This window comes from Genypterus blacodes, unplaced genomic scaffold (genome assembly GCF_046128005.1).
Source record: "Genypterus blacodes isolate CSIRO-AG114 ecotype Tasmania unplaced genomic scaffold, CSIRO-AGI_Gbla_v1 ptg000337l_1, whole genome shotgun sequence".
Taxonomy (NCBI): domain Eukaryota; kingdom Metazoa; phylum Chordata; class Actinopteri; order Ophidiiformes; family Ophidiidae; genus Genypterus; species Genypterus blacodes.
In genome coordinates, this window is record NW_027467122.1 from 23254 (window position 1) to 46687 (window position 23434).

Sequence of the window (23434 nt, forward strand, 5' to 3'; positions counted from 1 at the left end):
GACGCTCTGGACGAGGAAAGAGAAAGGAAAGCAGATTAAGGAAGAATTCAAGCTGATTCTGCACTCTGGATCCCAAAAACAACAAAAGAGCTCCGAGCTCAATCCATAACTGTGTTAGTCAAGAACCAAGAAGTGATTGATTGATTGATTGATTGATTGACCCTCACAGGACTGAAATTCCACCTGCACCTCGGGGAGTCGGGAAAAAATAAACCTTTAAGACTTCACTTGGATGATTCCAGCTCCAATCAGTCCAAACAAGTTAGAAAAGAGGAAGTGGCGCTCAAACGACCTAAGATGGCTGCTGACCCTCATGACCCCTGTGACCTCACGCTGTCCAGACTCTGGCCTCTGCTCCCTCGGTTCGTTCCTCAAACACGACACACAACTATTTGCAATCGTCTGAACCGCAGATCTGACATTTCAGGAAGTCGCCGTGTCAACTGTTCCTTCCGGTTTCCCCAGATTACAGGCGGTGAGGCATTTGTGGCTCGGCGCCACGCTTCACCGCCATTGGCCTATCGTCACCTCAGAGAAACGCAGACAGGTGTTCACTCAGGCCGCTGTCACGTTTACTGTGTCTCTGACTGACAAAGAGGCGGGACGGCTCCACACAAGAGAGGTGTAATTATAGGAGCGCTGCGTGTAGAAACAGAGACGGAGACAAAGACAGGCCAGGAGAGGGGACGGGACAGAATACAGAGACAGAGACAGACGAGGAGAGGGGACGGGGGTGTGGGGGGGAGAGTGAATGTGTGTCTCTGTGATGCTTCTGTCTGCTGGACTACAGAGACACTTTGTATACACTGCATCGGTTCCCACAGGGACACTCGTAAATCATCAATCTCTTCTTTTGATCAGATTTGTTCCAATTCAATCCGATACAACTTTATTGACCCCTGAAGGACGACAGCTTGAGGCCTCACACACCATGGAGAGAAGCAAACAACAAACACACACAACGGCCGGTTCCACGGCTGCTGGCGCCTGAGTCACGTTCGACTTCTGTACTTTAGCACTTGTGTCTTACTGTCTGTCCTCTGTCTGTCCTCTGTCTGTCCTCTGTCTGTCCTCTGTCTTGTCCTCTTCTTCCCGTCTGCTGGGCCGGTTCTCACCCTGCAGCCTGTCTCATTGTGCAGTATTTGTTCCTCCTCCAGGGCAGAGTCTCGTCCAATCACATCTCAGCCCAGTGAAGCAGCTTCAGTCCCATTTAAGTCGATGATGTTGGGATTCTCCTCTTCCAGAACCTCGTGGTCAAGATGGCAACACCACGTTTCTCCATGAGTTACACACAAACAACACAAACACACAAACACACAGAGACTCAAGGACAAACACAGTAACAGACAGAGTGGAATTTAAGGTGGTATTTAAGGTGGTTTAGCGTGAGCCTGGGTAAAGTGTGTCTCTGTAAGGAAAAACAGCAAACACCTGCAGCCTGAACACCGTGTGAGTGTGTGAGTGTGTGTGAGAGCCCTGATCACACACCATAATGAGAGCCTGACAGCAGTGAAAGCGTGTGTGTGTGTGTGTGTGGGTCCAGCAGCTGCTCCTCCTCCTGACTCACACAGGACACAATGCTGTCTGCTCCTCATGGTGTTGACAGTGATGATGATGATGATGATGATGATGCCTCCTGACAGATGTCCACTCCTGATAAACACACACCTGTCAGCGATGCAGTCCAGCCTCCATCACAGTGCAGAGACGTAAGCAGGTGAGGAAGAGGAGGAGAACCCCGGGACAAACTGAGAACAGACTGAAGAGTAAACCCTCAGCACTTACTGGTCTACATGTGCTTAGTATGTGGGATCAGGATCCATCTCCTCGCCCACCTAGGGAGACCAAAGCACACACACACACACACACACACACACACACACACACACACACACACACACCCTGAGAATGTCCCCCCTCCGTGTGGACCCGTGTGATGTCCGGGGGGTTCTAGGTCACAGCAGCGGTGAGGCTCCAGTCCCTAACATGCTCCGCTCAGACGACTGGTACCTTGTCCTCCGGCTAAAGGGTGTAGGGAAGCATGACTGAGTGTGTGTGAAAGAGTGTGTGTGATTAGGCACGTGTGTGTGTAAGTATGTGAGGCTGTGAGAAAGTGGATGAAAAGGAGGTAAAGTAGGTGAGTGACAGCATGAAGGGGTTGAGTGTGTCTGAAGAGTTCAGTGGAGAGAACTAAACTAACCTTCATGTATCAGGTGAACCCTTCAGAGAGCAGCTAACTAAGCTAACTCAGTCTGTTATACACAAGAGGGTCTGGCTGAAGTAGCTTTAGATGAATAAACGTAAATAACAAAGTACTAAATACAGCAGGCTGAATGCTGCTCAGGTACATAAGAGCTAAAAACAAAGACCCTCATAGAAATACATAAAATATAGTGACTCACTTAATCAAGGAGAGTTCTGGTTCCGGGCTCCACTCAGCCGTCCGGTCAGCGTAGCTCCTCCTCCATTAGCAGGTGGCTCCTCCATTAGCTGGTCCAAGCTAATGGAGCAGCTCCCTGCCGCGCTGTTTGAGCCTCCCTCCGCTCTCGGTCTCAGCCTCTGGCCCTCTAGTAAAGCAGTAACGTTGGTCCAACATTGGCTCCGTTACTCCGCTACAGCTGCTCGGCCACACGCACGCACGCGCGCTTTCTTCTTCTTCTTCTTCTTCTTCTTCACTGTAATTGGCTCGTTACATTCATATCCATGTAAATATTTCCTTCTTCTTTTTGATTATTTGCTTATGAATAACAAATAATACATCAACATAAATTAAATATGCTACAATAAACATGTAAACAAATCAATACATAAACGTAAATCCACCCTTTAATGGATTCATATCATCACTTTAACACACATACAGCCTTATTTTACTCTAAACACAATTACAAACTATAAACAGGGAGATGTATGTGACCACATCTGTAAATGTGGAAGGATCCCATGTGAACAAACACACACACACACACACACACACACACACAATATACTACTGTATATGTGCATCATGTAGAAAAGAGCTTGTTCGTGTGTGTGTCTGTGTGTGTGTGTGTGTGTGTCAGCTGACCTGGACATAATCATCAAATCGCTCACAGACGTCGGCCAATCTGAGTTTCATGTTTCACACACAAACAAACCGGGAGCAGATTCAAACACTGATGCCTTTTATGAACATAAATGATAAATCTGTTAGGAGCCAAAGTATAGATTCACTTTATGAGCTGATGTATTCACAGGTTGCCCACGCGACCATGAAGCTTCAAACTTAAACCTGAAGCGTGAGGAACAAAGTGCGTGGATGTAAACAAATAGCAGCGCTGTGGCAGGCGAGCGCTCGGCTCTGCGGCGAGGTCGGCGTCTTTCTTTGTCCTGACAAAGAGACACAAAGCGAAGCGACGGGCATTTCCTCTCTCTGATGCTCTTTTCCCGTGGCCTCGGGGGTCTTGCCTTGCGTGTCTGCTGACCTTTCCTCTCCCATTTAGCCCCCAACATGAGCGGGGGAGGAGGTTACTTCTCCTGAAGATAAAAAGGTCCTCACTGGATGGAAGCCCTGATGTTAAAGCTCTCTGAAGCCCCTCAAGGTTCCTGAACCCTAAGTAAAGACCCTTTGTGGTGACTCCTGATGGCTGCAGGTAAAGAAGCTCCAGAGGTCTAATGAAGCACTCTGACGTCGTGAAGAGCAGTAGCTTCACCCTGTGACCTCAGGAGGGAACAAAGTCAGCTTCCTGCGGACGCAGCCCCGCCCCCCACGCCTGATGACCCACAGTAACGCATTCAGGAAGTGGCAGGATAGCGACGGCAAAGTGGTCTAATGGTTATTTGTGATCTACACAGCATCGGGAGAGCGCCAGCTACACAACGCAGCTCAATTAAGAGGATCATCAATGAGGAAGTAATTAGGTAAGAGTTTTGAGGGGAGCAGGGGGGTCTTTCTGAAGCATTGAGGGAAATCACCCGAGGATGGGATGTGACCCACATTTGGGAGAGAAAATATGGGGGGCAGCCCCTCTATCCGGAACCCCCACAACCCCCTCTGGGCGTCCCGCCGCTTGGTTCATTACCCATCATAAACATGCCTACCACCCCCACCCTGGTACACACACACACACACACACACACACACACACACGCTCCCTGCCCCCCTGTCAGTCTGTCACTGATCATCCTGTCCTGGTTTCATCCTCTGACCAGATTCCTTTAGTGTCGTCACCAGATTCCTTCATACTGTAACTCCAAACTACTGACTTCATAAAACCTCACAATTGGTTGATTGTATTCGCATTTAAATGGATTTGTGCGTGTGCAAGTGTAGCTGTGATGGCTGAGTGGTTAAGGCATTGGATTTGAAATCCATTAGGGTCTCCCTGCGCAGGTTCAAGTCCTGCTCACAGTGATTGGACCTTGTACAGAAGGAAACGTGTCTGTGTTTGTTTACACACCACAGTGATTGTAATCTGACGAGTGTCAGGTCATCCTTTGCTCCATCCTGTCACTTCCACAGGGAGAGACCCTGAGCTTTCGTTCAGACGCACGCTCTCAGTAGGTTACATTTATGGCTGCATTTCATTGCACACAGTTTGCCTCCACCTCCCTGACTGTTACTCCCTGTTACTGAAAGCCTCACTGGGTGGATGGACTCTGTCCTCAGGCTCTGCAAATGGAGAGTGTTCTCTCTGTGAGACAGGCCGACAGACGGTACTGTATATTTCATTTGTCCTATCACAGCGAATGTGACCAATGTCTTACTGTGGTCTTTAACGCCCTCAAGTGGTTAAAATAGAGCATAACCTTAGCTGTCAACTCTGACAAGACACAACAGTTATACAATTGAAGCATTAACGATGCTCACGCAAAATAAATCTATATTTTTTATTTTTTCTAAACAATATGCAATACGCTGTACAATAATGTGCATGGGACAAATTGGCAACAGTTCTTTTGTGTGTAACAGGTGATTGCATCCACCAAACACATTTTGTTGGGAACAAGTTATTATTTATTAATTTTAGCTTTTCCTTTTTTTTTTAACTGTCATTACTATATTTTAATTCAGATTGATTCATTGTGCGTTGTTCTTGTTTTTATTTGTGTATTTGAGTTCTTCATAAAGCGTGTAAGCTAGTGTACCGTTAAGACGAGTGTCCAAATTAGCTGGTGACTTTAGACTGAACGAATCCCCGTTTGCTTAATGACAGCAGGTGTTGAAAGAGGTCGATAAGTAATAAGACGTTTTACTTATTTTCATCTAAAGTGCCTTCACTCTGTCTTTTGTTATTATAGAGGGCGTTCGCGTTAACAGCTAAACTATCACAATTTCAGCCGACGCCGCTATGCTATAGTAAAGTAAACGTGGTCACCCGTTAATACGTCACACCAGCGGCATAGCAAAACAAGAATCATCTTCCTCCTTCATTCATCATCAAACTCAAGCTTTCATTGTGATGCTAAAGTTCTGGCTCTGTTCTGATTGTGGTGAGAGTGAAACCTGCTTGGATTCAATAAAGTACTTGCATTTGGTTGAGCTTCTTTCTTTCTTTAAAGCTCATTTTAGTTTGTATTCTTATTTGGGGTCCCAGCACAAAATGCTGAAACGCTCAAATGTTAATTTGATCTTTTCTGCTAGATTTGCCTCCAGCGGAAAAACGCAAACCGACAAATCGACTAAATAATTTCAAAATCACAAAATGTTTCCAATATTTGACGTATAAAGTTATTCTGTTTCTGTTTTATGACTCAATCTTCTTTGTTTTCTACTCGGATCCACTTCCAGCTCCAGTGGACTTGGGTCAGTTTGTCATGACCCAAGTTTCACTTCACAGACTTGTTGACTTGGAAAGACTCGAAAAAAAGAAGAAAAAAAAAAAATAGAATTATTGTCGTCATCCCAAATCTGATCAGTAAAGTAATACTCTGTAGCACTTTGGGATTGTTCCTAACTATGCAAAGTGCTCTACAAATAAAATGTATTATTATTATTATTATTATTATAAATGCAGAAATCATGAAATCAATCCCAACTTCCTCCAGCAGAGGGCAGAGCTGCTCACACTAACGAGCAGACTGAACCTGAACGCATCATAATAATTAATAACTTTATTCAGCGGGCAGATTAAAGACATTACAACAAAGCAAACATGTAAAGAAAAAAGCAGAGGCGTGATTTTGTACAATACATTTATGTACACGTATACACTTTAACAAACGCACAGAGCAGCTGATCAGAGTCTGCTTCAGTCCAGTGTGAGGTGGATCAGCTGTAGAAATACAATGAGACAAACCTTCAGGCAGAGGCCACGCCCCCTCGTGTTTGCTTCCACGGGGGCAAAGTAAAAACTACAAGAGCAAAAAAAGCAAACCACAAAGGTCAAAGCCTCAACTGTCGCACTTCCTGTTGGATTGGTCAGGCCGTCGTATGAAAACGTTTCAGTCCAGACTTTTGTCTTTAAACTTTTCTTACAATTCTTCAGAATGTATGAATGTATGTTCACCCTTAACTCCTCGCCATCCCTTTGGTTTCATCAACACAAGCTCCTGTGCAGCATCAGCGACCCCAACGACCGCTGTTGTCATGGCAACTGTGTGTGTGTGTGTGCGTGCGTGCATGTGTGTGTTTGTGTGTGTTGTAGGCACATTTGTCACTGTTGTCCAATGAAGATTCAGCTCACACACACACAGAACAATCAACAAACAAAGGCACTCTGGGAAGGATTTCTGGGTAAATGTGTCAGAACGGAGACTTACCATGATCTGTGTGTGTGTGTGTGTGTGTGTGTGTGTGTGTGTGTGTCTGGGAGCCTCCAGGTACGTGAGCGAGGTCACAGCAAAGGTCTAGGAGCCGCCGTTCTGGGCTTGATGCTCTGGCTGAGTGCGTCTCCGTGGTTACTGCGCCGTCGGTCTGGGCTGGAGGGGGCGGGGCAGGAGAGGCGGGGGTGTCGAAACAAGACATCCACAAATGAGAGAAAGGGGCTAAACAGGCAACGAGCCCCTCCCAGGAGAGAGGCAGACACACCCTCCTTTCAGGTCTCTAACTGTTGTGTTCAAAATTCTTCTTCAGGCCAGCAACAAGGACTTCAAGGAGAGGGAGAGAGAGGCCACACTTAGGCTGTTTATCAAGCAATAGAGGTTAAAGTTGTGATGCAGAGTATCTGACTCAGCTGAGATCTCATGGTCTCAGCTGAGGTCTCATGGTCTCAGCTGAGGTCTCATGGTCTCAGTTGAGGTCTCATGCTGCTTCAAATGGTCCACAGACTTCACGCAGTTAACTGTCTACATTTCCACAACATGAGCCCGAACCTTGGATTTCCATACAATTTATACTGTTCAGTGTGTGTGTCTTCTTCGTGTTGGTTTGTGGTTGGTGCACAGGCGTGTCCACGCCCATCGGCACACGATTCCCTCTTCTCAGGTCCTGTGCATTACAGATAGTATAGAAGTAGTGCATCTTGCCGTATCTGGCGATGGTATGCCAGTGGGGGTCTTCTCCTCTTGCTGACAATGTACCCTTTTGTCAGTTATACATTTCCTAAATTGGAACTCAGTATTGAGCTTCCTGTTGAACATGGGCTTTCTGAGAATCTCTTCTCTGTGAGGCTCTTATGTTGGAGGCCCACTTGAGGCCTTTACACTAACACAGTACTTTCCACTAGGTCACAGCCGCCTAGTTCAGGGGTCTTCAACGGTTTTCAGGCCAAGGACCCCCAAACTGATGGAGAGATGGAGCAGGGACCCCCTTCTAAATATATTGTATAAAATTGTTTTTTATATCAAACTGGGCCTAGTGTCCTGTAGAAACATAGCTACCCTGTTAATGTGCATTAAATTCTAAGCTATGCGGCGAGGTTCCCCGTGAGGTTCCCGGTGAGGTTCCCGGTGAGGTTCCCGGTGAGGTTCCCGGTGAGGTTCGTGGCTGGGGAGGCACTGACTCTTTCGAAATCAGATTGACAAATATATACAAATTCAACAGAGAGCAATGCACTCTCTCAAATGCAACAAATTCAACCACATCTAGAAAATGATGACATTTTCCCAAATTTGACAAATATTTGAATTTGCCCCAAACTTGCTGCAAATGATCCTGGTGCCATCTAGATGATGTAGTTGAGATTCTGGAGCTCTCGCTCTTTCCTTGTCGAAGAGACGGCCCTTTCACAGAAATGACCCATTTGATCATTGGTAACACTGACATTTTTGTGACACCCAGTTATGAAATGAATACATATAAAACACTCTTCAACCTCCATAGCTCTGTAGCCCTGTAGGTTTTGGGACACAAAAGTCCAAATGTTGGAAGACTAAAGTCCTAATATCCAGAGAATTAGACAGCTGAGCCTCAGCACAATGTCTTTAATGTGACACAAACTGTGTTTTGCTGCTGGACTCCATGATCAAAGTCAATACAGCCTGAGAATAAACTGCTGAAGAAGTTTGCACAGCATTTTCATGTTTAATTTGATGTTTACCAAAGATCCCCAGGTTATTAAACAATATCAGAATATGTTCACATCCTTAGGGCTTCATTCAGTGATCTCAATGTGCTGACACTGCCTAATTTGCCAAACTCCTGCCTGTCACACGGTTCCCTCTCTTGATCAAACAGTCCCATGGTCGCTCTCAGGCTTTTGTTGCAGTAATAAACTATAATAAAGCTTCTTTTTGGTTGGTTGGACGTAAAGGAGCAGTTCCCCTAGCATACACAGTGTAAGTTCAACCTTATGATCCCCATAAAGACATCTAACCCATAATAGCTCTACAGTCTTGCTTCCTAGTGATTCCCTAACAACCAGCTGGCAGTGACACAAGTTGCAGTTTGGATCTAAACCTAAATGCATCCTGATCTGAAGGTAGAGAGCTGCATCTTCATCAACTCTTACCTCTGATCACAAACTCTGTGTGGTGAGCAAAAGAAAGTGATGGTGGAGACGATGAATGGATGAATGTCTCTCATCTCATCCCACCTTTGACCCTGAAGAATGGCAGCACCCGTTCAGATTCTGCTCCATCTGCAGTGAGATCTTGTGGAGCCGAGCTGAGCGCCGCCACTTCCTGGAGACCTCAGATGATTTTTGAACTGATGTGACAATGAGACATCCAGACCTTCTTCCTGAGGTGAAGGGGACTCCAGAGTCTCAGGGACTCTGAGGAGTCATGGTTTATGAATCAGTGGAAACCTTTCACTTCTTTTCTATCTTTGTCACTTCGATGAAACTTGATGCAGCCGTGGAATCGTTCCATCTTAAAGTCACATGGAGCTCCTGAGGCTGAAACCGTCTCAACCTTATTAACCTTTATTCAAAGCACACAGATCTGCTGCTTATTTACTGAAGGCAGCTCCTTGATGTGTCATTATAGACACATGATAATACAATGTTTGTGTGTGTGTGTGTGTGTGTGTGTGTGTGTGTTTGGGGCGATGTTTTGAAGGTATAAAGGTGCTGAGTTTCTTCCTCCAACATCATCCTGACACAGAAACCTGCTGCTGCAACATCAGCTCCTCTTCATCACCACTGAGGTCAGTGTCTTAACTTTGTTTGGTCTGATTCTGTGATGCCTTTACTGTCTGAATAAAAGCTCAGTCATCTGGACTCCTTCCATGTCTCTATTCCACAGATGGCATCCTTTCTTCCGCTCCTCACGCTCCTCACTGTGGCTCTGGTGAGTCAAACACACACTCAGGTTCTTAGGGCTTCATCTTCCATTCCAACTGTGTAGTGTTCTGTGCTTTCTACTTCATCTTCCTCACTTTCTCTCCTCCTTAGTTTATTGTCTTCAGATCTTCTTCATTCTCTTGTTGATATCTTAACAGCAATTTGACTCCATTGCTTTTTGATTTTCCCTCTGACTTTGTGTTTCTTCTTCCTTTACAGTTTGCCTCAGCTGAAGGTCGGTCCTGCTTCCTTCCTTTGATTACATGTTGTGCAAATGAACATGAACACAATCATTGATACATTTTGATTGACTGACTGGTTCTGTGTGTTAGGGCGCTGTTGGCGTCATTGCAGAGGTTGGGGCCGGTGTCACGGTCGTTATTTCCTGCCTGTATTGAGGCCTCTGAGCATGCCTGACGCTGAGGTAACCAATCAGCTTCCAGCTGCTCTTTAGTCATTTCACCTTTAGTTCAGATGTTTTCCTGAATTTTAAAAGTTCATTCAGACTCTTTTCTTGTTTTTAATCTCTTTCTCCTTTCTCCTCTCGTTAAGTCTTATTGCATGAGAAGCGGGGGACATTTGGCCTCCTACCACAACTTGAGAGAACGGAAATGTGTGCTGAGATTGATCTGGGCGAGATTTCACAGAGCTCGCAACACCTGGACTGGACTTTACGACGCCCTTAAGGTCAGTAAAGAACAAGGAAAGAAAAATCCTCCCAGAGTTGCATGAGGACACGTCAGTCAGTTGATCTCAGAAGAGTGATGCCTACTGTGGCCAATCACATTAATGTGGGGGAGGAGAGGACACGCCCCCTCCAAGTCAGAAGGCAGATCTCCGTCCAACTAAAAAATGTTACAACTCATCTCACATTTCCTTGGACTCTGAAGAAGGAGAAGGAGAGACTTTGACTCAATGTCGACGTGGTTCCTTAAGATAAGATAAGATAAGAGATAAGCTAAGATAAGATCGTTTATTTAAGTCATTTTGCATGCAACTGACAGCAATCACACACAATTGAAATTTGTCTTGCACCCCCTACATATCACACACACAAACACATGCACTACAGAGGGGGTGCAGGGCAGCCATTTTTCGGCGCCCGTGGAGCAGTTGAGGGTTCGGTGCCTTGCTCATGTGCACCTCGGCAGTGCTCTGGAGGCAAACTGGCAACTCACTAGCTACCAGTCTGCTTACTTGGTCCACATGGGGGACTTGAACCGGCGACCCTCCGGTTCCCAAACGGAACCTCTACAGACTGAGCTACTGCCTCGCCGAATTTGTGTAGCACACTTGACTCTTATTGTGTTTGGTAACTTTATTCTCCCCTGACTTTGCTTTCTCTGCCTTTCCTGACTGAAAAGCCGTCCTGCTGCAAGATGCCTGATTACATTCACTCTCTTTCTGCACGAGTAGAGAACACAATGAAAATGTGACTCATCGTCATGTCATCCTGTCTTAAAGTGACAGTGCACCATTTCCTGGTCTGGGTCTTCAATGGCAAAAACCCATCCTGGTCACATTGGATGAGTTATGGAGCTTTATGAAGTATTAACAGTTAGAAAGGGCAAACTGACACATAAGCTCAGAGTACACACATATACAAGTACCAACTATTCAATTAACAATCATTTTCCACATCCATCCTCTTCCAGGAGGGTCGCTGGTTCTACACCGATGGCTCCAGATTTAACTACAGACCCTGGAATCACAGGGAACCCAACAACTGGAGGAATGAGGACTGTGTGGAGATGTACTCCTCAGGTACCAAATACTCACTGTATCCTTGGCAACCAGGGCCACCAGGGGCACCAGGGGGGACTGGATCTGGACTGGATCGTTTGTGCTGTTAGAGTTAAAGATGCCACAAAGACAAAGAATGAAACCTTCATCACACAGACCACAGAGATCCAAACTGTTGTCTAATGTCTGATGTCTTTCCACAGGACGCTTCAACGACCTCAAGTGTGGAGATAGAAGATCCTTCGTATGCGCCAAACGCGCGTGATGACCTTCATCATCCTACCATCAGGTCCAACTCATCCTAAACAACAGGCCTCAATGATGTCATCATTTGGAAGGCTGATCCACTGTGGAGGCGTTGTAACAAACATCAACAGAATCACCTCCCTCCTTCATTCATCATCAAACTCAAGCTTTCATTGTGATGCTAAAGTTCTGGCTCTGTTCTGATTGTGGTGAGAGTGAAACCTGCTTGGATTCAATAAACTACTTGCATTCTGAATTTGGTTGAGCTTCTTTCTTTCTTTTGAGCTCTGTAAGATGTAAAATAGACATCTATCTATTATAAATACTATAAGAGTTATATGGTCAACATAATGTTACATCCACCATCAGAATACTGGCTCCAACAGTCTCAGCCTGATACACAAAACCCAGAAGACTGATCGCTCTTCACCATGGGAGGCCCAGAAAACATAGATATGAGTAGCAGAACTACCTGAGCTTCAAGACAAAGGCTTTTAACACTTCATCCCTTCACCCACCAAAGGGCTCTCACACACAGGCGCACACACACACAGGTACACACACACACACACACAGGACAGGAGCACTCAGGACAGAAAACATCTGTTAACACACAGCAGGACACATCTTCATCAAAAGAATAGTAGTTTTATGACCTCCTGCTCAATCTGTACTTAAGGCAGAGTAGCATAGACGAAAAAAGGATATATTTGGATTCCGGAATACTTTGAGATGGGAATTCAAGTGTTAATGACTAGTGACATTTGTTTAATTATAGGACTTTCAAACGTTCAAATGATACGTGTTAAACACGCGTGAACGGTAATGTGAATTAAACCTCTGCGTTATGTAAAACATATGGCTTAATTGATCACCCTTAGTTGAACCCTCTGAGTCAGTTCAAGAATATGACCAATATGGCTGACTAGACACGTTTGTGCCCGACGTAACGGGGACGAAGTCGTCGCCGGTAGGTTTGTGGGAATATTTTTCGCTATTCGGTTCCTCGCACCCAGACTCCACCACGACGCATTGGAGAATTATTTAGTCGAATTCCCGCACTAATAGAATGATCTGACACTTAAACTTCTTATTCTAAGCAGACAATTACCGCATCTAATTACAGAATCAACCGATCACAGACTAAAATATCACTAGCAAACCTAAAACAATCTGTTCCATCGATTCTCTGTCCATATACTCAATACAAACAATAGGGACTAAATGAGCTCCAGCAGCCGTAGCTTCCGGCTGTTTAAATTTCAATCTACTTGTACCTTTAAATTGCCTTTTTTACCTCAGGATATACGTATGAAGTTTAACAACAACAACAGTCAAAATAATACAACCTTCCTTCTTTCTCTTTCTCTCTCTCTCTCTCTCTCTCTCTCTCTCTCTCTCTCTCTCTCTCTCTCTCTCACTCTCACTCTCTCTCTCTCTCCCCCTCTCTAAACAAATATTTAAAAAAATTAAACTAAAAATGAGAAGATAAAAGTTACAATTATTAATGGAATAAAAATAATGTGTAGCGTCTTTTTTTGACACACAAGTGGCAACATTAGTGTCTACGTAAACTGTGAGTGTTAAGATCCTTCCCAGTATTTTTCTCTCTCTATGTGTTGTTTAATCTTCGGACTGAACAATGTGCTTCGTTATTCCATCATGGGTTCTCTTTGGTTCGCTTCATGAAATGGTACATAAAAATTCTTTGTATAATTTGTAAGTGATAACGAACACACGATGAACTCTGTATTCTCATTGTTAATGTACGTTGTTTAACTGTTAATAAAGTTGTTGCAAACGCGCGTGCGTGGACCTTTCGGGACACCGTACCAGACGTAGCGTGACTTGAAGGGGCGGAGCTACAAATGGGCTTTCAGCTGCTGTTGCCCTGGGATATTGTGATCATATGTTAGAACTTTAAAGAGCTGAAAATGAGCTCCTCCGACGCTAAAAGCATCACGGTGATTGGAAGGTGAGTAACAGAATACTTTATGTTACTTACGTTCAAATTTGCTGCGGGAAATATTGGCGGGAGTTTGCATGACTTCTGCAACGTGATCATAAATATCAGTATTGAGTAAACGCTGCTGTCCACTGCAGTGACCTCAGGACTGAGAAGCAAACATGTTCACGTTTGCTTTCACCGTCTCAAGGGCAAGGATACTGAGAGCTGGAAGAGAGGTTGAGGGTTCGATTCTATCTGTGTAATGAGTCAGTGCACCATTGCCTCATGTGGCAAAGCCAGACAGGAAGACAGGAAAAGGGAAGCAGAGGTCAGCGGGGAGCAGCAGAGAGGTTCAAGCTGAAACTCTGAAGAACACCCACACATTACATTACATTACGAGCATTTTAGCAGACGCTTTTATCCAAAGCGACTTATATTACATTACCACCCAGTAAGTTACAGAGGGGGGAGCAATTGAGGGTTCGGTGCCTTGCTCAGGGGCACCTCGGCAGGGACTCGAATCGGCAACCCTCCGGTTTTCCACACACACACACACAGAGGAGAATTCTTGGTGGATCAGATTCTTGTCATTGCATAGTGTGTAAACTTGTGTGTGTGTGTGTGTGTGTGTGTGTGTGTGTGTGTTTAAGCGGGCTGATCGGGCGCTCCTGGGCGATGGTGTTTGTCAGTGGAGGCTACAGAGTGAAGATCTACGACAACCAACCAGGACAATCTGCCAGTGCCGTCACAGAGATCAGGTCAGCCTGGGGTCACCTGGGGTCACACGTGTCCTATTACACACCATGTTGTTTGGATTGTAATTGTCTTGTATCTGTAGACTGCATGAGAGCCGGGTCACAGGAGCTTTATCCAGACTCAGCACATGCATGTTGTGTGATCACAGACAAACCTCACCAGTCTCAAGTTCTTTGCAGAGAGCCGGCCGACACGTTTGGATTTAGATTTATGTTTACATTACAGCAAATATATCACCACGGTTACGCTTCTTATCCTATTATCAGGTGTGGGATCAAGTCATCGTTTTGCAAGTCACAATCCAGGTCAAGCACTCGAGGGCATAGGGAGAGAGAGAGAGAGAGAGAGACAGGCAGAAAGGGGGAGGGCGAGAGAGAGAGAGACAGACAGGAAAGGGAGGGAGAGAGACAGAGAGAGAGAGACAGGCAGGAGGAGGGAGAGAGAGGGAGGGAGGGGGAGAGAGAGATATTTAACAGCAGGATAATGACTAGTTAGAATATGAATGGTGATGTGACCATAATAAGGTCTATCCAAGTGTGTCACACACAGGTTTGTCTACATCCTAAATAGATTTGACCTGGAATTTCCAATACGATGAACATGAGTCACAGAGGGGCGTGGCCTGAACACACACACACACACACACACACACACACGTCACGTCACGTCACGTCACGTCACGTCACGTCACGTCACCCATCATCACGACACACGTATGTGAGACTTAACTGGACGTTCAAACCAACCTGACTGCATTCAGTCTGGTGCTGCCGCTCCTCCCGTCTGCACCCTGAAGGCATCACCTTGGCTCATCAGTGTTTATGTTGGAATCTGAAGTTGGTTTTAGTTTGGCTCACGGTGTGACATCGTGAGAAATCCACCTGGTGTGTGTGTGTTGTGTGTGTGTTTACCTTGACCTCCACCTGTGTGTTGATCCAGGAAGCAGATGGAGGAGCTGGAGGGAGCCCACATGCTGAGAGGGCACCTGAACGCCTCACAGCAGCTCGCCCTGCTCAGCAGCTATGATGAACTTGCTCAGGCACTAGATGGCGCCTTTTTCATACAGGTAACCGCGCACTCACACACACACACACACACACACACACACACACACACACATACACACACGCCTTCATTCAGGTGTGATTGCTGGTTTAGCCCAGTTAGAGCTGCATTGTTCCTGAATTCATCACATTGTCTCTCATAACAAAAGATGTACAAAGACAGAAGATACAGACGGGTTCTAGTGGCACCATAACAAAGATCTATGTTTCAGTACAGAGTGTAAATAATAAAGCTGGGACAAACGCACATCTCTTAGTCTAGTGTTAGAGTCGTAACTAAAGCTTGACTGAGATACTTAGAGATTATCATGGTGTTGGGTTAGAGTGAAGACTGAAGGCCGCACCCATGGAGATAGAGAGAGAGAGAGGGACAGACAGGGGGAGGGAGAGAGGCAGAGAGAGACAGAGAGAGACAGAGAGAGAGAGAGAGGCAGAGAGAGACAGACAGACAGACAGGGGGCAGGGCGGGAGGGAGGGAGAGAGAGAGAGAGAGAGACACTGTAACTCTGTAGGTGGCAAAAGTATAATGACAAAGATCCGGTTGAAGTATTTTCATGGAAAATCCCAAACCTGAAGTGTTTCTGGAAGTGCGGTCAGGGGTCGCGACCTCCTCATGACGGACAGACGTCTTCAGAGCGGACGAGTCTTTCCCGTTAAAGACTCGCTGAGTGACGTTTGTTATGACAAGAAGCACCTGGCTGCTGAAAGCATTACATGACATCTTAACTCAGGATCACTCATCTGGCTTCTGTCTCGCTGAGAACACACACACACACACACACACTCTCTCTCTCTCTCCTATCTTATCATAACACACACACACACACACGTGCGTAGGAAGTGAGGGTTTTTAGCCAAGAAAGTGTCTTCTGAGTTGAGCCTGAACCCGTCTGCTGCAGACAATAGTGTTCCTCATGAGGCTGAGCCCGCCTGGCTGACAGGTACGGCCCGGACCAATCAATAGGCTGCACTGGGTTCACCCTCACTGGGAACAATGGAGGGTTTATTTAGGAACGGCGAAGCGGCAGGTATGAGCGCCTGGTTTCCTGTTCTCACAGTGGGACAGCGGTGTCCTGATAACCTCACACCCACGGATCACATCGTTCAAAACCTCTGGAGCCAGCGGAGGAGGAGTTTCAAGCTGTGCAGACACACACCAGTGCAGTAATGTGTGTGTGTGTGTGTGTGTGTGTGTGTGTCTGTGTGAGTTAAATCTGCTCTGTTCAAACCTGAAATGAATTTGATCATTTGATGTAAGACTGCTTTGGAGTGAAGCGTTGTTTCCTTGATGAGAGGGTTTGATCACGCGTACACGGATCACGTGTTCACATTCCTCCATTCGGTCCATCACGGGTGAGACCGGACCCTGGCTGCCACTCCTCACGTCACTCTGGGTCGGACCGGTTCAGTCTGGATTCAGGCAGCAGCACTTTGTCTCGTGTCACCACTTCATGTCAAACTTCTCTCTCTCTTTTCTTCTTTTTTCTTCTTCTCTTGTATTTCTTCACCTCCGCTTTTTTGTACCTCAAATGCTGCTCCTCTGCATTCACACTCTTTCAACACTTAATACAGTGTGTGTGTGTGTGTGTGTGTGTGCTGTTTCTTTTCCAGGAGTGTGTGTTTGAGAACCTGGAGGTCAAGCAGAGCCTCTTCCAGGCCCTGGAGGGTCTGGTGGGAGATGATGTCATCCTAAGCAGCTCCACTTCCTGCCTGGTGCCGAGTAACGTCTTCTCTGGTGTCCAGAGGCGAAGTCGCTGCCTGGTCTCTCATCCGGTCAGTACAAGCCGAGAGTTCTGGCATCCTTTAGTCTGCTGTTAGAGGATCACAAGAGAGATCAGAGTTTCACTGAGATCAGAGTGTAGTGGACACAGAGCTCTTCACTTCCTGTCTGCCCCAGTTGTGTTACTGCTGCTGCATGTTGTGTGACTGTGCCGACGGTCCTCAGGTGAACCCACCGTACTTTGTGAAGCTGGTGGAGCTGGTGCCCCACCCGGACACCACAGCAGCTGTGATGGACGCCGCCCATGACCTGATGAGCCAGGTGAGCAGCCCAGGTTATTACGCAATCACTGGCATCAGCAGGTGTTAGCAGGTAGAGCAGGACGACCTCAGGATGACCTCAGGACGACCTCAGGACCACCTCAGGTCTCCAGACGGCTCCACGCAATCAGTGTGTGTGTGTGAGTCCATGGATGAGATGTGGACATAGGAAGGAGATAAAGCCATTACAGTGTGTCTTTGTGTGTTGTTGTCAACGATGTGTCTGGTTCCAGGTGGGACAGGTGCCCGTCCGTCTCAACAGAGAGATCGACGGCTTCGCTGTCAACAGAGTGCAGGCCGCCATCATCGCAGAGTCCTGGAGGCTGGTCCAGGTCAGTGTGTGCAGAGACGGGACGACGCTGGGACGGCGGGACAGGACAGGAAGGACATACGGAGACGGATATGTCTCTGGGTGGGAGGGAGGGAAGGAGGGAGAGAGAGAGAGAAACAGGTGTGGAGGAGCTGGCGATGGACATACTGTCCCTCAGGTTGTTGTGTCCTGAGTCAATGAGTCTTTGTGTGTGAGGGACTGAGGGACACGGTGATGGAGCAGGAATGAAAAAGTTCCTTGTGAGCTGTGATTACCTTCCTGGTGTTTCCAAGAGGGAAACACGAGACAGCAGCAGTTTCAAACGAGAACTTTGAAGGCCGAAGTGGAGAAGGGTTCCGGCTGCACTCCAAGAGAAAAGGATAGAACGAAAGTCCACACCGTTTCCTTTTAGTCTTGGCTCCTAAAGGGAAGTAAACATGTGTGTGCTCAACTGTGTGATCCTCATACTGGCTTTTGGTGCAGGTTGGTCCTCTGACTAGGTCTGAGTCTGAGTCTGAGTCTGGGTCTGGGTCTGAGTCTGGGTCTGGGTCTGGGTCTGAGTCTGAGTCTGAGTCTGAGTCTGGGTCTGGGTCTGGGTCTGGGTCTGGGTCTGAGTCTGAGTCTGAGTCTGAGTCTGTGTCTGTGTCTGGGTCTGGGTCTGGGTCTGGGTCTGGGTCTGGGTCCTCACGTCATTTGGGCCGCACAGATCTAAGACGACACGCAGGCCTGGCAGTGCATGATGGGAAAACCAATGAGGCTTTGTTGAAGTGAACAGTGAAGAAGAGTGAGCCGAGTGTAAACAAAGACTTAACCCTTTGCAGTTTAAAGTCATTGTTTCTCCTTCATTCCCGTCTTTCCTCCTGGAGTCAATATGAATCGATCTTTCCCTTTTTTTTTCTAGACTGGATTTGTGTGTGATTTCCTTAAAAACACACTAAATTAAATAAGTTAACTAAATGAGTGCTGATAAATAAAGTGTTACAAAAGGATGGACTCAATGATGGCAGAGTAGAAGCGTACTATCAATGTCTTTAGCAGGCTGAACTTCTTCAGCTGCCTCAGGAAGAACATCCTTTGCTGGGCTTTGCTGGGCTTCATGACAGGTTTGTTTGTTAATCGTGCTCTTCCAGAATGTGAGTGTTATAAATAGCTCCGCCCGCCTGAGTGTGCCAGCAGCAGCACGGCGTCCATACATCCATCCACCCTGTGATATTGTCTTCTTCACACAGGCCTGTGGAGCGTCACACTCATCTCTGCATGACATTCCATAGCGTGTGAGGAGCGCTTATACGCGTTCCACCGCTGGGACGCATGTTGAGGAGCATTAACCCCGAGGGCAGACATACGTCCCCTCTGCTGCAGTGCCACATTGCTGTTAAATTGCCGTTGCCCCAGGAGGCGGAGAGGCGGAGAGGCTCCTCTGTGGCTCTGAGGCTTGTTTTGCTTGAGGTGAACGCTCAGAATGTTTTGTAGACCTAAACCTGTTCATCATGATGTAGAGTTAGAGGCTTAAAGGCAGATTTCACAGGATCTCTTCCTCTCTTCCTGCTCTAACTCAAGACCCACAGATACTTGAACTTGTTACACTCTATTGTTCCTCACACCTGATTGGCCCACAGCAGGCTGACGTCAGCAGACACGTTTCATACCTCTGCTGATCCAAACGTCTCCTCTGTAGAGCTCAAACTGTGAGCTTCCTGCTCAGCAGACGGTTGGCTGCCTGGCAGGAATGTTTCCATACGGCTTCTGCTCTGAGTGGATCAACAGGTATATCTGGAGCCTGACTCAGCTGTCACTGATGAATCACCTCACATACAGAATGTAGGTCTGGAGTTACACTCCAATATGAGGAGGGGGGGGGGAGAGAGAGAGAGAGAGAGAAGAGAGAGCTTCACCTGACCTTCAGCAGGTGATGAGCGTGGTGTGTGTGTGTTGTTATGTTCCTGTGTCAGGAGGCAGAGCGACACATGAGGACACTTATGCTTCATTATCACGTCTTTATCTTCATGTAGCTTCATGTTTGAAGATCAGCATTGACATCAATAGCTGCAGTGGGGGCCTCTGATCTCACACACACACACACACACACACACACACTCTCACACACACACACACGCGCACACTCACTCACACACACACACACACACACACACACACACACACACACACACACACACACACACACACACACACACACACACACACACACACACACACACACACACACACACACACGCGCACACTCACTCACACACACACACACACACACACACACAGGGGAAAGTGGGCCGTTGAGTTGTGGCCAGCTCAGGAAAGCAGAGCGGCTGAGAAAGCTCCTGGTTTCCCCCGGTGATTACGGCGGAGGAAAGACTCCGCCCGCTGCCTGGCGACGCTCAGATAACGGGCCCGTTGTTGGACACGGCAGGCGAACAAAGACAAGCCTGTCCCACGCCGTCTCTCTGTGTCTGCGTCCCAGCTTTGATTTCTTACTTGAGCAGCCAACAGGTATCTCTAACCGCTCACTCTGTCCCTCTGTCCCTCCATATCTCTGTCCCTTTGTCCCTCCGTCCCTCCATCCCTCTATCTCTCCATCCCTTTGTCTCTCTGTCCCTCTGTCCCTCCGTCCCTCTGTCCCTCCGTCCCTCTCCTGTGTGCCGTCCACTGAAACCCAAATTACACCGGACTGACCAATTAGGGAAACCTAATCTGCTGGATCTCAGAGGTACCCTGAGATCAGGAGGAACCGCTTTGTTCACAGACAAAAACATTTCCCCCCACATTTGGACTGTCCACTGATCCTCCTCTCGCCATCTTTGTTGCTGCTTGGTGAGGAGATCTGGGCCCATGAAGGATACTGTGGGTTGAGACGTAGTAGAAGTTGAACAGTGTTTGTCTGTAGGTTCAAACGTCTCTGTGAACGCCGGGTTTAATCAGTGATTAACTCCAGACAGCCCAGCGTTGATCTGTTATCTGGTTTCTAACTCCCTTTGTACCTCGCTCCCCCAGGACGGCGTCATCTCTGTGAAGGACATCGACCTGGTGATGTCAGCTGGACTGGGAATGCGTTACGCCTTCATAGGACCCATGGAGACGGTGCACCTCAACGCACCTGAAGGTAACCGGTCCACCTGGGGTTTGATCTCAGAACCAAGCAGACGATGGAACATCCCAAAGGTTCAGGAAACGTAAAGGAATGCAAAGTCTTCATATCATACGGGAAGAGATTGAGGTGCTAAAGCAAAAGGACAGCATTTCAAGGCAAAACTAAAATCTTAGTGGTGACAGAAATCGTGATTTACTGGGCAACAAGAGTGGTTCAGTTATATAAGAGAGTTCACATGTCACAGGCACACGGTAACATCATGTATGTCAGAGAGAGAGGGAGGGAGAGGGAGAGGGAGAGAGGGAGAGAGAGAAAGAGAAACCTCGGGTAGATGGAGAATATCAAAGGGGGGTGTGAAGCCCAGAGAGTAACCGTGTCTGTGTACACTTTGGAGGAACAAAGCAGCCTTTTGATGAGCAGCCATGAATGCTCCCCCTCACACCAGTAACCCAAACCTCACAGAACCTGGATCACAGCCTCCAGACCAGGAGCCATCAGAGGAAACTCTGGCACCGCCGCTTTCTCTCAGTCTCGCTTCCCGTCCCTCAAAACGGTCCAATCAGATAGCGGCGCACTCGGGCCCTCGGCGTCTCCGTCCGCTCATCCCTCAGTGAGCGTGGACGGCAGAGTCCCGTCCTGGGGAGCCCACACAACACCAGACACCCCGACCCCCCCGCTTCATGCTGCGTACCACATCACCAGCATCCACGCAGCGCCAGAGTCTGAGGGTGGAGGTTAAGAGTTAAAACGTCCAAACTAACAACAACAACAACAACAACAACTATAATGACCAAACTGAGGTTCATGAGGTGGAGACAGCAGAGCAGAGAGCAGGTGGACACACACACACACACACACACACACAGGTGGCACTTCTCTCACTCTGGTGTGATCTATAGAGTTCTGCACTCAGGCTCACATAAACATCCAGAGTTCAGCTTCAGGGTGTAAAGTTTGACACAAAGTCTACATGTGGAGTCAAACTGTGTCACTTATAAACTATGAGTTCCTGGATTTGTTTTTTAATGATTGACTTCATTAAATTGATTACATCTGCAGTAACCATGCAGGTTCCTCTGACCTCTGACCCCTGACCTCTGACCCGTCCTGGTCTGATGTCGTCTCACCTGCTGCGTCTTTATCACAGATGGCACTAAACTTAACCACACTTCCTGTTTATCACTGTTTGTCTTGTGATTGGTCATTGATGGATCAGCGTCAATGATTAGCTCTGTTTACAGCTTTGTCATTGGATTGTTGGAGGTTCTTAGTGGTTCTGGATGTGATGTGTGTGCTGCAGGTGTGGAGGACTACATGAGGCGCTATGCAGGGGGGCTCACCAGGCTCCTGGCCTCCTTCGGCCCGGTGCCAGACTTCTGTGGGGAAGCATCCAAGAAGATTGTTGATGTAAGTATGTTCAGCAGAACACAACGTCCTCCAGTGGGTCTCTGTTCCATCCCAGCGGGTGGAAGGACTGGAGGGGAGCCTGCTCACCTGGTGTGTGTGTGTGTGTGTGTGTGTTGTACAGATGAACAGGTTTGCTGTTTGTGTTGGTCTCTGGTGTCTTCCCTCTGAAGGGGCTGAATGGAGGAGATGTTTGCTGCCTTTAGTTCTGCATGACTGAAGGTCAAGCGTTCCCTCTCACACGTTACTCAATCACATGCTGTCACAGCCGGTTAGCGTGTTATAGCTGGAGCAGGAGGTCATGTGACCTCACTTAGACCAGACTTCTACTCAGTTTGTTGTTGGTACTTCTTGTCCCGAGTTTCCCAGTCGGGCGACTTGGAGGTTCAGAGAAGCTGCTGGCCTCAGGTGGCTGAGGTGTGTTTGTGTGTGTGTGTGTGTGTGTGTGTGTGTGTGTGTGTGTGTGTGTGTGTGTGTGTGTGTGTGTGTGTGTGTGTGTGTGTGTGTGTGTGTGTGTGTGTGTGTGTGTGTGTGTGTGTGTGTGTGTGTGTGTGTGTGTGTGTGTGTGTGTGTGTGTGTGTGTGTGTGTGTGTGTGCGTCTCTAACCAACCTGCCTGGTTCCGCCTGCAGGAGTTGTGTGAGCTGATTCCCAACGACCAGCAGACTCTGACGGCCAGGAAGGAGAGGAGGGACCAGCTGCTCATGGCTCTGTCCAAGCTGAAGGACCAGCACTGACCTCTGACCTCTGACCTGGAACGGGCCCATGTCACAACATGCCACATCAGTGTGATTCAGCAGCAGACAGACTGTGTGTTGATGGAGAGGTTGAATAGTTTCAGGCTCAAACAGAAGAGGATGAAGTCACATTACAAACTGATCAATGTCATCAACACTTTATAAATCCAGAGAAGATCATTTTGTTATGAATAAACATTAATTTACCCAATATAAGGATCATGTCTTTGAAGTAAGAGAGTATGATGTCATCACAATGCATGTAGACGCAAATGAAAGGCGGAGTTTAAAGTGGAGTTTGCAGGTGAACACAGCAGCTGTTGTGTTTGGAGCCTTTAAATAAAGACCTACACACACACACACACACGCACACACACTGTTTCAGAGACGTGTCACGAGTCTCTGAAACACTCGCCGGGAAATCTTTGCTCTCCTGTTGCA

At 47.3% G+C, this 23434-nt stretch overlaps 2 protein-coding genes and 1 non-coding gene across 3 annotated transcripts; all 3 read left to right on the plus strand.

Moving 5' to 3' along the window:
- Positions 1-4311: 4311 nt before the first annotated feature.
- Positions 4312-4393, plus strand: trnas-uga (transfer RNA serine (anticodon UGA)). The gene has a single exon. It is a non-coding gene; the product is annotated as a tRNA-Ser (tRNA).
- Positions 4394-9428: 5035 nt separating this feature from the next.
- Positions 9429-11889, plus strand: LOC142988587 (galactose-specific lectin nattectin-like). The gene is made up of 7 exons (XM_076137785.1): positions 9429-9508; positions 9607-9651; positions 9864-9879; positions 9977-10068; positions 10197-10331; positions 11300-11408; positions 11591-11889. The coding sequence occupies exons 2-7, from the start codon at positions 9607-9609 to the stop codon at positions 11650-11652; spliced, it is 459 nt and encodes a 152-aa protein (XP_075993900.1). The 5' UTR covers positions 9429-9508; the 3' UTR covers positions 11653-11889.
- Positions 11890-13463: 1574 nt separating this feature from the next.
- LOC142988621 (lambda-crystallin homolog) lies at positions 13464-23200 on the plus strand. Its single transcript, XM_076137839.1, has 9 exons — positions 13464-13608; positions 14232-14339; positions 15277-15403; positions 17013-17174; positions 17347-17442; positions 17675-17773; positions 20758-20866; positions 22155-22261; positions 22889-23200. Exons 1-9 carry the CDS (start codon positions 13568-13570, stop codon positions 22991-22993), a joined length of 954 nt encoding a protein of 317 aa, XP_075993954.1. The 5' UTR covers positions 13464-13567; the 3' UTR covers positions 22994-23200.
- Positions 23201-23434: the final 234 nt, after the last annotated feature.